Source organism: Cydia splendana, chromosome 14 (genome assembly GCF_910591565.1).
Source record: "Cydia splendana chromosome 14, ilCydSple1.2, whole genome shotgun sequence".
NCBI classification, from domain to species: domain Eukaryota; kingdom Metazoa; phylum Arthropoda; class Insecta; order Lepidoptera; family Tortricidae; genus Cydia; species Cydia splendana.
This window is the reverse complement of record NC_085973.1, coordinates 6,121,581-6,134,711: the sequence shown is the minus strand read 5'-3', so window position 1 is coordinate 6,134,711 and position 13,131 is coordinate 6,121,581. Positions and strand designations below refer to the sequence as shown.

Here is a 13,131-nt window from a genome sequence, read left to right as displayed (position 1 = left end):
TCCGCTTTGAAACGCATGTGCAGAACACAGTACGCAACTGCTTCTACCGGCTGAAAGTCTTGTACAAAATACGCGAATTCTTACATGTTGAGCTTAGAGTTAAACTGTGTGAGGCGCTGGTGCTCTCAACACTGAACTATGGCGATATAGTGTACGGGCCGCGCTTATTGTCGCGCACGCAGCGGCTGATTCAGCGAGTACAAAATGCCTGTGCGCGTTTCTGTTATAATATTCCGCCGCGAGCTCATGTGACGCCATATTTAAATCAAAATCGTGTGTTAAGAATGTCTACTCGTCAAAGACTCCATTTAGCAATCTTGCTCTTCGGTGTTATCAACAAACAGATGCCATCCTACCTCTACAACAAGCTTTTATGGTCACGTAACTCCAGGTCCAACGAGGTTAGGTCTGCAAGGTTTCTTCAGCTTGTCTGTCCTCCTCACCAGACAGCTGCGTTTCGTGGTAGTTTTAGGTGTGCTGCCGCGAAGTGTTGGAATTTAATTCCGCCGCCTATCCGTGCACTGAAATCGCCTTACACTTTTAAATCTAAATATCGAGCATACTTGTTAAACGAACAAATCACTTAATTTTCTCTTTTCTGTTTGCCTGCTTGCTTATGATACGTTACCCAATAATCTCACAGTCCGCAACGTTAAGCTTGCTAAAAAAATGATAAACTACCGTCTAATTTAAGTTATTTTTTTTTTTGTTGTAGTTTCCCTCTTTTATTGTATGATTGTATTTTGTAATCTGTGTTGAAGTGCGTGTTGTCACTCGTCTAGTTTTAGTTTAGATGTAGATTAGTTTTAAGTCAGGTACCCACTGAAAATCAGCGTCATGGCTTGCCGTGGCATTATGCTGAGTGGGGATCCTGTTTAGCATCTAAGTAGTTTATGTAACTTGTTCTGTATGTTATTCTATACCCAGATGTTAAATAAATGTATTTCTTCTTCTTCTTCTTCTTCTAAAACATAAAAGGGTGTTCACTAAAAGACCTTTATTTGTAAAAAAATACATGTTTTGTTGAAACGGCTCACGCATAGGAACAAATTGCAATTAGATTCTAAAGTGTGCTTCTTACAGGTGTGATGACCCTGCAGCGCCGTCTGTCCGGCATGGAGCGCGACCTGGCCGCCATCCAGGCGCGCATCTCCTCGCTGGAGGGCGAGGCCAACGCCATCGAGGAGGAGCACCCCGAGGAGGCCGCGCTCATCCGCGAGCGCGTCACCGTCATCACCGACAACTGGGACCAGCTCACGCAGATGGTGAGTCATTCATCCAGGCGCGCATCTCCTCGCTGGAGGGCGAGGCCAACGCCATCGAGGAGGAGCACCCCGAGGAGGCCGCGCTCATCCGCGAGCGCGTCACCGTCATCACCGACAACTGGGACCAGCTCACGCAGATGGTGAGTCATTCATGTCTAACGGTCAAGTCCGGGTGCGTCAAAGGAATTTGAACCTTATATACAGTAGTTACGTTCCAAAATTTAATGGCCGATGAACGCCAGTAGTTGCTGATCTACGGGGCGCAGCGGTGCTGCCGTTTTATTGTGATAAATGAGTACAGTAAACAAGGTTCAAATGACCTTGACTCTAATATAATACGCCTAGACTTCGCAAGACAGACGCCGATGAGGTGGATATAACGTTTCCAATGTGTAGTAGTTAGAGTAAATCGAGTTGTGCACAGAAAATTAAGCATATATAATGTGATTGGCCGGTCGAAGTATTTAGCAGATGGCGCCATCATAGCTTGCCCTGTCAATCCCTAGAATTGTGTCAAATTTTTGTTTTTTTAATGCCCTGGACGCCAGTCCTTTAAGCCATATCTCATAGAAAAAGGGGCAAGCTATGATGGCGCCATCTATGCAAACCGTTGACAGTTGCCAACCCCATTAAAAAAGCAGTCGAAATACAGCTTCTCTGTTCAAGTTCATAGCCTGCTTCTCAGTAAGCAAGCATTTTTATCTAATATTTGTATGTCTCGATTATTCTAGAAACATTAATAACACAATTATTTGTTTCAAAACAGTTGAAAGAGCGCGACTCGAAGCTGGAGGAGGCCGGAGATCTCCACCGGTTCCTGCGCTCCGTGGACCACTTCCAAGCCTGGCTCACCAAGACGCAGACCGACGTCGCTTCGGAAGGTATGTACCAAACTTCAACACAGACAAAACCTAGCCGAGGACAACTTCTACTAGATCCAAACGGTTTGAAAAACCGTTTGAAAAACAGCTGTACAATACATATATTTAGGTACTAGTTTGTATTTTCTATAAACAAAAGTTAAGAACTTTGGAACATCCACATTACTGGTACAGTCCAAAACTACTCTGGTGGAAAACAAGTTGTTTGGCGATATATGTCGTAATCAGAAATTAGGCTCCAGTACCAGAATCTTTTCCTATGACATATGTTTTAAATACACTTCTAAATGATACAAGTATCTGCTATGATAAATATATAAATGTCGATTTTCCAGTGTATTGAACGATGAAACATGAAACTGATACAATTTTTTCGAATAATGTAGATACGCCGTCGAGCTTGGCGGAAGCGGAGAAACTGCTGTCGCAGCACCAGACCATCAAGGAGGAGATCGACAACTACAAGGACGAGTACGCCAAGATGATGGAGTACGGAGAGAAGATCACCGCCGTGAGTTGCCATCTTTTCTTCGTTCCTTAACTCTTGAAATAGGCGGCCTGCGTAAACTGTAGTGGGCAGCATAGGAGCCCTGCGTTTATGGACGCGAAATTAATATTTGGACTTTAAGTAATGGAAGTATTTTCACTGAGAGTCTGTGCAGAAAGAGAAGAGTTGTAGAATGTATGGTTTCTCTTACATGCCATGATTCAACGGCTCTTCTCTTTCCGCACAGATTCTACGCGTTGCCTTTCCAATTTAGAACGAAGAAAATGAAAGTTTGAGTTTATAAATTCAATGGGTTTATTCTTGAAGAATATCACTATATTTTTAAGAAAGCTGTTTCGTGTCATCTAATAATGTTCTAATGCATAAATCTCCGATATCAAGAGTTATTTGAACATCGCTTCCCTTATCTGTGTCTCCCAGGGCCAGGATGTAATTACATATTTGCTTAACGATTACATCGCAAACTAATAAACTTTATTTTCTCAGGAGCCGTCGACACAGGACGACCCGCAGTACATGTTCCTCCGCGAGCGTCTGAAGGCGCTCCGCGAGGGCTGGGCCGAGCTGCAGCAGATGTGGGAGAACCGCCAGCAGCTGCTCACGCAGAGCCTCGAGCTGCAGCTGCTGCAGCGCGACGCCAGGCAGGCTGAGGTGCTGCTCACACACCAGGAGCTCAAGTGAGAACACTTAATAACAAAACTTCCGTGACACACAGACATAAAATATATCGGGTCACTCGCGTATTTTAAGTCGTAAAACGCTCGGCATGTTCCCCGTGACCCGTTCTTAAAAAAATAAACCTTCCAGTGGCTTTAATCCCTTGCCACCTTATTGACGTTTTTAGTTGTAAAGGACTTTATATACTTGACCACCCTAGTAATTAAAAACTTTACTAATCACAGTGTTCACCATAAGACGCCATGGATGCCGCCGACGCCGACTTGGTCGCGCGTTGTGTATGCGTTACCTTGTTAGAAATTCATTCCCGAGAGAGTTTTTGTTTCAATTTGGTCTGTTTGATAGATGGATGGATGGATGAGCATTTTCTCGTTTCGGTCATTTGAATTCTGAATTTTATTTTCCAGTTTTTCATTCCCAAAAGCACAGCTCAGCTATAATTACGTATAGCTTCTCAAAAAAATCAATCTATAATTGATGTCTTTCCACAGGTTGGCCAAGACCGAGCCACCCACCAACCTGGAGCAAGCGGAGAACATGATCAAGGAGCACGAGGCGTTCCTCACCACCATGGAGGCCAACGACGACAAGATCAACTCCGTCGTGCAGTTCGCCAACCGGCTCGTCGAGGAGAAACACTTCGACGCCGACAAGATCCAGCGCAAGGCCGACAGCATCGAGCAGCGCCGCGCCGCCAACCGCGACAAGGCCCTCCAGCAGATGGAGAAGCTCCAGGACCAGCTCCAGCTCCACCAGTTCCTCCAGGACTGCGACGAGCTCGGCGAGTGGGTCCAGGAGAAGAACGTCACCGCCCAAGACGACACATACCGCTCCGCCAAAACCATCCACTCCAAATGGACTCGCCATCAAGCTTTCGAAGCCGAAATCGGCGCCAACAAGGAACGCCTCTTCGCCGTTCAGAACGCCGCCGAGGATCTCATGAAGCAGAAACCAGAATTCGCCGAAATCATCTCCCCCAAGATGAGCGAACTCCAGGACCAATTCGAGAACCTCCAAACCACCACCAAGGACAAGGGCGAGCGCCTCTTCGACGCCAACCGCGAGGTCCTCATCCACCAGACCTGCGACGACATCGACTCCTGGATGAACGAGCTCGAGAAGCAAATCGAGAACACCGACACCGGCTCTGATCTGGCATCTGTGAACATTCTCATGCAGAAGCAACAGATGATCGAGACTCAGATGGCCGTGAAGGCTAAGCAGGTTACCGAGCTGGAGACCCAGGCTGAATACCTTCAAAAGACCGTTCCTGATAAGATGGACGAGATTAAGGAGAAGAAGAAGTTAGTGGAGCACCGTTTCGAGCAGCTAAAAGCTCCTTTGCTGGACCGCCAGCGCCAATTGGCCAAGAAGAAGGAAGCGTTCCAGTTCCGCCGCGACGTGGAAGACGAGAATCTCTGGGTGCTCGAGAAGATGCCTCTAGCCACCAGCACGGACTACGGCAACTCTCTATTCAACGTGCAGATGCTGCAGAAAAAGAACCAGTCGCTGAAGACGGAGACGGAGAACCACGAGCCGCGCATTCTGACCGTTATCGCGAACGGACAGAAACTCATCGACGAGGGACACGAGGCTTCGCCTGAGTTTAAATCTCTCATTGAAGAACTTACTGCGAGATGGCGAGAACTTAAAGGTAAATTGTATATTATTTTGTTCGTGCTTAATGGTACAGTAAATTAGATAATTCTTCATCATAGTTTCAACTTTGCCTTACTAGCATGTATATAAAATAACTAGGAATGTGATCGAATTATTAGGTGCAGAAGTTTGCAATACATAGATAGGGTTCCAGAAATTTCTTCGAATAGTGAAATATTTGTCTCAATGTTGTTCTCCACGTCGTGGAGAGCCTATGGCCATCGTCTAACGAAATACGTTTCAATTTTGAAGGACATCTATTTTCATAATTTTCCTCACACTATTCTTCCGCAGATGCCATCGAACAACGCAAGAACAACCTCGCCCAATGGGAGAAGGCGCAGCAGTACCTCTTCGACGCCAACGAGGCGGAAGCGTGGATGAGCGAGCAGGAACTCTACATGATGGTCGAGGATCGCGGCAAGGTACGTAAGGTCGCTAGGCAGCACTTTCAATAGAAGGATGTCCACAAAATGAGCCGCTCGAAGCATATCTACTACCAACTCAGTCTGTGGAGATGAAACTCTCTCAAGGCAAGGTACTTGCGGCTGCAATGCCTCTGGCGATCAGTCGCATATTCATAGATCAAATTGCTTCGCGCGGGAAAGCGCCTAATTTATAGTCTGGAGTCTGGCTATAAAGTTTTTTTTCAATTTGGAAAACGGATCTGTAGTCAGTCTTCAGTTACTAATGTAATTAATTTAATTTGTTTAGGATGAGATCAGCGCGCAGAACCTGATGAAGAAACACGAGATCCTCGAGCAGTCTGTGGACGATTACGCTCAGACTATCAGGCAGCTAGGAGAAACCGTCAGACAGCTCACTAGCGAGGAACATCCTTTGAGGTAAGTTAACGACATCGATGACAGTGTTTATATCTACGCATTTTACATATATCATTGATTTTTAACTTGAGCTAACTATTGTAAGGGGTCGGTTGCACTAAACCGACTGTCACCGTTGAAACTCTTTAAATTGAGAAACAAATATGGAAAGTTTCATAGTTCTCTGTTGGGAGCCATTGATCACTTTAATTTAATTTTGATTGATGCAACTAGTCATAAGTGTACTCAAGGCTCTACAGCCTTGAGGGACGAGCGTCCAGCGAAACTTCGAGGACAAGTATATGTACTATTACTATGGTGGCAAGCGATAAAGTGTTATTTTGCACTTATTGTATTTATTCTACCTTGTCGATTTCTAACCGCGCAATTTCTTGCAGCGAACAAATCTCCGTCAAGCAGTCCCAAGTGGACAAACTGTACGCCGGCCTGAAGGACCTAGCCGGCGAGCGCCGCGCCAAGCTCGACGAGGCACTGCGCCTGTTCCAGCTGTCGCGCGAGGTCGACGACCTCGAGCAGTGGATCACCGAGCGCGAGCTCGTCGCCAGCTCGCAGGAGCTCGGCCAGGACTACGACCACGTCACCGTGAGTACTGGACACCTGTAGAGATGTGTATGGATTAAAAAGAGCGTGACAAATGTTGTTACAATATGAAATACTCTAAAGCTAAGATTATTTAAACCTCAAAGATATTTCTAATCTAACGGAATAACGGTATAATTTTAAGAAAATTTTCTTAATTCACCACTGCAATCTTGACAGGGTCGCCATGACATGTAGGAATCTTTAAACACCCGTTACCTAGGTCAATTCATTTGTTGACTTTGTCCACAATCAAACTAAATGTTAATTAAACTTTATTAACTTTCTTTATCCATTCCAGCTGCTATGGGAGCGCTTCAAGGAATTCGCGCGCGAAACACAAGCTGTGGGGTCAGAGCGCGTGGCCACGGCCGAGCGCATCGCCGACCAGATGATCGGCATGGGCCACTCCGACAACGCCACCATCGCGCAGTGGAAGGAGGGACTCAAGGAGACCTGGCAGGATCTGCTCGAGCTCATCGAGACGCGCACTCAGGTTCGTGTACTCTGTGTTGCTAAACTTGGCAAAAAAAGTAGAATAAAGATCTGTACTTATCACTCTTTTGGGATGACACTATTAGTGTAACAAAATCATGACTCTTTGACTGCTCTAGTCAGAGCGATCCTTGGCTAAACTGTACTTTAGGTATCATAAACAAAATACTTGTGTCTTGTGAAATTCTTACACCTTACACCATTTTAGTCCATTTTTAGAAGTCATCGTGCACTGGTGCACGAAACATTATCTTTTTAACGACCGTTTATTTTCATGTTTTTAGATACTGACACGTTTTACATACCGAACTGTATAGCCTTTTAGTAATCTTGTCGAAAATGTTTATTATACTAGTATTTGATACTTTAAAAAACAAACAGTTTCCCCTTTTTTGTCTGAATCAATTCTTTAACTGTTATTTATCTCCAGATGCTGATGGCGTCCCGCGAGCTCCACAAATACTTCCACGACTGCAAGGATACCCTTCAGCGAGTGAGCGAGAAAGCACGAGGAGTGAGCGACGAGCTCGGTCGCGACGCGCTCAGCGTGGGAGCACTCCAGCGCAAGCACCACACCTTCATGCAGGATCTCACCACTCTGCAGCACCAGGTACGTGCCAATTATCCACTTCCTAGACCTTCCAGAAGATTAACACATGATCGAAAGTGTAATGGACGAAGGCCGTAGCCAATATCCTTCCGCCCGTGTCTCGTAGTGGGCGCTAATGTAACAGCCAAACGTTGTTACTAGCAAATAAGGTCATCACGATTCCGACAAAAGGGGCCAATGTCTGTTACACGACATAGCGTAGCGGACACGATCCTTGGGATTCAGAATGCATTGAGAAAAAGAGGCACATCCCTTAGCATTGAGAATTGCATTGACGACATTCATTGATGGCAAACGGTTCGAGACCAAATTTACCTGTGGAAACCAAACTTTTACTCTTAAACGTTACAGACTATGATGAACGCGACCTTGTTTCTAATTATTGTAAATTAACTTGTAAAATGATTAAATAAATGCCAAATATATAATCATCGGGGCATTTTGTTATATCCCCTAACATATTCAATATATATTTGTATCGTAATCACCAGGTGGAAGCCATCAGCGCCGAATGCGCCCGCCTCGGCGCCTCGTACGCCGGTGACAAAGCCGCCGAGATCACCCGACGCGAAGCGGAGGTTGCCGAAGCCTGGGCCGCGTTGCAAGCCGCCTGCGCCGCGAGGAAATCCAAGCTGGAAGATGCCGATGACCTGTACCGGTTCCTCAACCAAGTCAGGAACCTCACCTTGTGGATGGACGATGTTGTCCGACAGATGAACACTGGCGAGAAACCGAGGTGAGTTTATTACTGTTTAAAAAGACTAGTTAGCCGAGATCACACTACCCGAGGCGGAGGTAGTTAGGCGAAGCCATCTCTATACTTTGAACATTGGTGTCAATTCATTCAATTTCAAGCTAACAACAACACATTTGACTTACCATAACTGGACCTTATTTTGTTGCAATAAGGTTTAAAAAAATGATCTAACATTTATGTGTACAGGGACGTGAGCGGCGTCGAGCTCCTCATGAACAACCACCAGTCCCTGAAGGCGGAGATCGACACGCGCGAGGACAACTTCGGCGCTTGTATCTCGCTCGGCAAGGAGCTGCTCTCGCGGCAGCACTACGCCGCCGCCGACATCAAGGACAAGCTACTCCAACTGACCAACCAGCGCAACGCGCTGCTGCGCCGCTGGGAGGAGCGCTGGGAAAACCTGCAGCTCAGTAAGTACTTTATACTTACTGGCTACGCCACACTTTTCGCTATATTCCATCTGTCCAATATCTTGGTCCAATCTCATTGCATCTCACTCTCTCATTAAGTCATTAAGCAAAATGTGAGACAACATACACATTGGACAATGAAATTGATAGCCGCAGCAAGACATTGTTTTAGAGCCTTAAACTTTTGAACGCCAAGAACCCCTTCGTCGTTACTAGTGCCCACAGCGCCATGGAGAGCTATGGGTGTTATGACGTGCGCTGTCAAAGTAATCTTCACACTTTCAAGTAAGGTTTACATTAGCTCGCTTGCGCCCGGGGCGTGTCAGTGACGTTTTTGTTTATAACGTAGAGCGTTCAGATAGTTAGGGGTCCTTTACACGGGCCGTTGGGCCAGATTGTATGATCTTTTGCTCTCTTGCTTCTTTTCCGCGTGGGCTGTATTTTGGAGAGCCCTGATATTGACCAAGGGACTACCGCAAACCACGTTCGACATGTTGCCTCCCTGTCACACTTACGTACGAATTTACAAGAGCGACAGAGAGGCAACACGTCGAAAGTAGTTCGCGGTAGGCCCTCAGGCCGCTTTTGCGTTGTCGCTCGCGATTTCATAGTCATACTTTGAAGTCGCGCTTGACATATAGATTGGACCAAGTCTTTCGTATGTTTCGTTTCAAAACATTAGGATTGGTAAGTAGTTAATTTGCAATTGGCAAATGTATAAGAGGTAATTAGAAACTTAACGTTGCCCCAATTTATACTTCCAAGTTGTTATTCTTAATCATAGCTACACTCTGAACAAGGAAATATTCCAGTATTCCACAAAATGATACCTATTATATCAAGTCACTTGAAATTGGTACCTATTTTCCCGTTACAATTAAACATTGTATTACCTTATTCATGTTCTCCATTACTAGACGTACCTTTTAAATGAAATGCGGACAATTTTTCGTACTTGTAAAAAACACTATAACGTTACATAGTCCTATAAAGTTCACTAAGCAGCAATGTCCATCACGCTCGGTATGTATACTTATTTAACATTTTTTACCCAGTTCTGGAAGTGTACCAGTTCGCGCGCGACGCGGCAGTCGCCGAGGCGTGGCTCATCGCCCAAGAGCCGTACCTCATGTCCCAAGAGCTGGGGCACACCATCGACGAGGTGGAGAGCCTCATCAAGAAACACGAGGCGTTTGAGAAGTCGGCCGCCGCGCAGGAGGACAGGTTCAGCGCGCTGCAGAGACTCACCACGGTATGTGTTACACTTTATATTGCTCAGATGTTTAACTTATAGTGTTTGTTGTGGTGTGGTCATACAATTAGGAATGTCTGTACAGTGCAATTAAATTAACACAAACTATTAGATTTATTTTAAAGATAAACGGGGTATTTATTATGTAAAATAGTTTTTGCGAACTAGAACCCGAACTCACGGGTTGTGGCAAGCTAAGTGATATATAAATACACTTACATGGTGAATTATTATTGTAGTTGTAATGTATTTAATTAGCTTGAAATCGTTTTTATTTAAAGCTTAACAAGTTAACATCAATAGCTAATATGGTTACGGGATTCGTAGTTTTGGTGTCGGGCATTATACTATCACAAATCTTGTTATAAATAACACGGAGATTATTTCAACTTAAGTGGTAATTTGTAAATATGTAAATATGTTTAAAAATATTAGTATGCATGAGTAGTTAATGTAAATACATACCCCCTTATTCATTAACGTTTACTAAAGTTGACAAGCCGATAATAATCGTTTGTCCCTTTCCGACGTATTGGTATGATGGAAAGGGACAAACGTATATTATCGGCTTGTCAACTTTAGTAAACGTTTATGAATAAGGAGGTTAGTTGTTTGTTTTTAAAATCTACTTATCATTTACTTGTTGAGAAGTGATTTTCAAAACATTGTTTTTTTTTCTGATTTATAAAAACAAATCAATGCTTTCGAAAATTTCTTCTGTGTTGATTTGCACTTACTATTTCTCATTGATAACTTTCTTTTTCTTTTTAACCAACCCTAGTTTGAAAAGCGTCAAGGGACACTATGGCCTAGTGTTCAACCGTGGAAAAAATGTGATGAATCCTCCTTCTCGTTCCAACCTCCCCCTTTGGAAACCCACCCCCACTCCCCATCAATCACTACCCCTGATGAACCCACAGTAGGAGTAATAGTCAGACAAATCATATTCAAAATGGAAGAACAAATCCAACCAAGAGAATTAACTTTGGACTGTTCCAAAAAGTTTGAAAGAAACGATTCCTTTCTGTGGACGAAAGTCGGAGGCAACAGCTTATCGACGATTTCAGAAACCAGTAGTCCAACTATCAGTCCTCTAAGGAGAAGCACTCTTTCGCCAGACATATATAGCTCTGTATTTTTCGAGTATCCCACTGAAGCCGAACCCCACACTTCTAGTATCACCTTTTCCTGTATAGATTTCATTTTATGGGAGAGACTATCGGCCTTATGGGTGTACCCCAACGTTTCTCTAATAAGGCATTCCAGCGAATCGCGATCCAGATCGGGTAGCGTAAAGAGTTTCTTCAGAAGATTGTCAAGGAAAAGTAAACCTTCTGACTCAGACAGTATAAGCGATGTTGCCGTGCTCTCTTTACCCGGGCTCACCAGTAGTGATAAGGCTGTAAACGAGCTAGGGAAAGATGTAAAGTCCATACCTCTGACCCACTCCTTACTTCTGTTGGTCCAAACTCGTAAACTCCTCGCTCCCGAAGCTGATTGTTACTATAACTACTTGGATAGTGTAAGTGGTGACCGGTATATCGCATGACGCTCTATCTGTTTGCTTTGTGTTCAATGCATGGCCACTGACGCTTACGCTTGTAAACTAAGCATAATGTATAATATTTGAATATTACGTGAAAATACAATTCAGGTTTATGGAGCTTTTATTTCAAATACTTTGATGTATGGACTTATGCCCGGACTTTACAAAAGTTTTGTTGAATAAGTGGTAAGAGAAATTTAGGCTCCGCAACGTTAGGGGCTATCGATTTAATTCTTTCGCATTGTATGTCGCGCTGTGACTAAACCGCAGTAAATTCTAATACCAGAGCCAAATTCATAGCTGATATTATTTCCAAATTAAAAATTAGAATAGAAAGGCGACGAGGAAGGTTTTTCCACTAATAGATAAATCACTTCAACACTGTGGCCAACTCAAACGAATATTTGCAATACGCTCAAAAATCTGCCAAAACAATTTACATATTTTGCCTTATGACAAAACCACGCAAGCAAGTGTGAACAAGAAATTTTACGACCTCTGTAATCAGTTTGGTTTCTGGATAGTATAGAAAGGCGTGTCGAGATATTGAATGAAGTGATTTACCCATTAATAGTACTTACATTCCGTCGCCCTTCAAACAACACATACTCACCCCTACCATCTCCACAGTTCGAGGTGAAGGAGATGAAGCGCCGCCAAGAGCTCGCCGAGGCGGCGGAGCGCGAGCGGCGCGACCGCGAGCAGGCCGAGGCCGCCGCCGCCGCCGCGCGCGACGCCGTCGACCGCGCCGCCGACCCGGAGCCGCCGCAAGGTAACACGACGGTCCAGTGCGTGTTGGATGAGATGAGTTGGCTGTTCTGTTCCGGAAAGTTAAGGGTACGGTTAAGAAATCGTTGCAGTGGCGTGGGTTGAATGTAATTGGCTCTGTTTTCTTTAGATTCGGAAATGAGACTTAAAATAGGCAAGCCGATTAAACTTAAGTATTATGATATCTCTATCTATGAAAATCATAAAATTCCAAATGTACATCAGTGAAAAAACAGCCAATAAAGATTAATATTGAATTTTAAATGTGAAAATCAATTAGTGCTTTTAACTATCCGGAACAGAATAGGCAGTAAAAGAATTATAAAATGAAGGACCGAATTTGCGCTTACGCAAGCAAAGATATTGTCATTGTCGCAATGATAGTTAACAAGTGAAAGTCAAGAAAAATCGATGAGTTACCTTCGATTCTAAATACCAGAAAGAGTGTTTTTTTAAGCCACGTTCTATTAAAGCTATTTAGCTTTTATTGCGACTGATGACTATTTTTATCAAAAATATTTCGGTATGAAAACTCGGATCATGTCTAATATAAAAATTGTATTTGTCAGAAGTTTTCACAAACACAATAGACGTGATACAAGTTTAACCGAAACCTATATTTAAGCAATCAACAGATTATATAAGAAAATGATTTATTTAAGTCGAACAATGAATCAAAAAAGTTAACATCACTTCAAACCACAGATTGCAATGTAAGCACGCATGTGTAATGTCTATTAGCACTTAAACGAAGAATAATACGAGAAACTTCCACAATAGTTAAAATATCAGTAGTAAACGTACACGGACAATGAATGAATCGTGGCACAGTATTGACAGCTGACTGCCATACACTTTGTGGTGAATGGTAAAACGTT

General features: G+C 43.9%; 1 protein-coding gene across 1 annotated transcript in view; it reads left to right on the top strand.

The window, feature by feature from the left end:
- LOC134797123 (spectrin beta chain) overlaps window positions 1-13,131 on the top strand; it is an 81,574-nt gene that overhangs the window by 59,215 nt on the left and 9,228 nt on the right. The window contains exons 20-33 of the mRNA XM_063769361.1: window positions 1,084-1,265; window positions 2,032-2,146; window positions 2,533-2,657; window positions 3,141-3,331; window positions 3,824-4,986; window positions 5,286-5,416; window positions 5,706-5,836; window positions 6,214-6,418; window positions 6,717-6,911; window positions 7,341-7,520; window positions 8,012-8,256; window positions 8,464-8,687; window positions 9,743-9,939; window positions 12,116-12,257. Of these exons, the coding sequence (XP_063625431.1) occupies window positions 1,084-1,265; window positions 2,032-2,146; window positions 2,533-2,657; window positions 3,141-3,331; window positions 3,824-4,986; window positions 5,286-5,416; window positions 5,706-5,836; window positions 6,214-6,418; window positions 6,717-6,911; window positions 7,341-7,520; window positions 8,012-8,256; window positions 8,464-8,687; window positions 9,743-9,939; window positions 12,116-12,257 (3,426 nt within the window). The remainder of the gene's footprint in view (window positions 1-1,083; window positions 1,266-2,031; window positions 2,147-2,532; window positions 2,658-3,140; window positions 3,332-3,823; window positions 4,987-5,285; window positions 5,417-5,705; window positions 5,837-6,213; window positions 6,419-6,716; window positions 6,912-7,340; window positions 7,521-8,011; window positions 8,257-8,463; window positions 8,688-9,742; window positions 9,940-12,115; window positions 12,258-13,131) is intronic.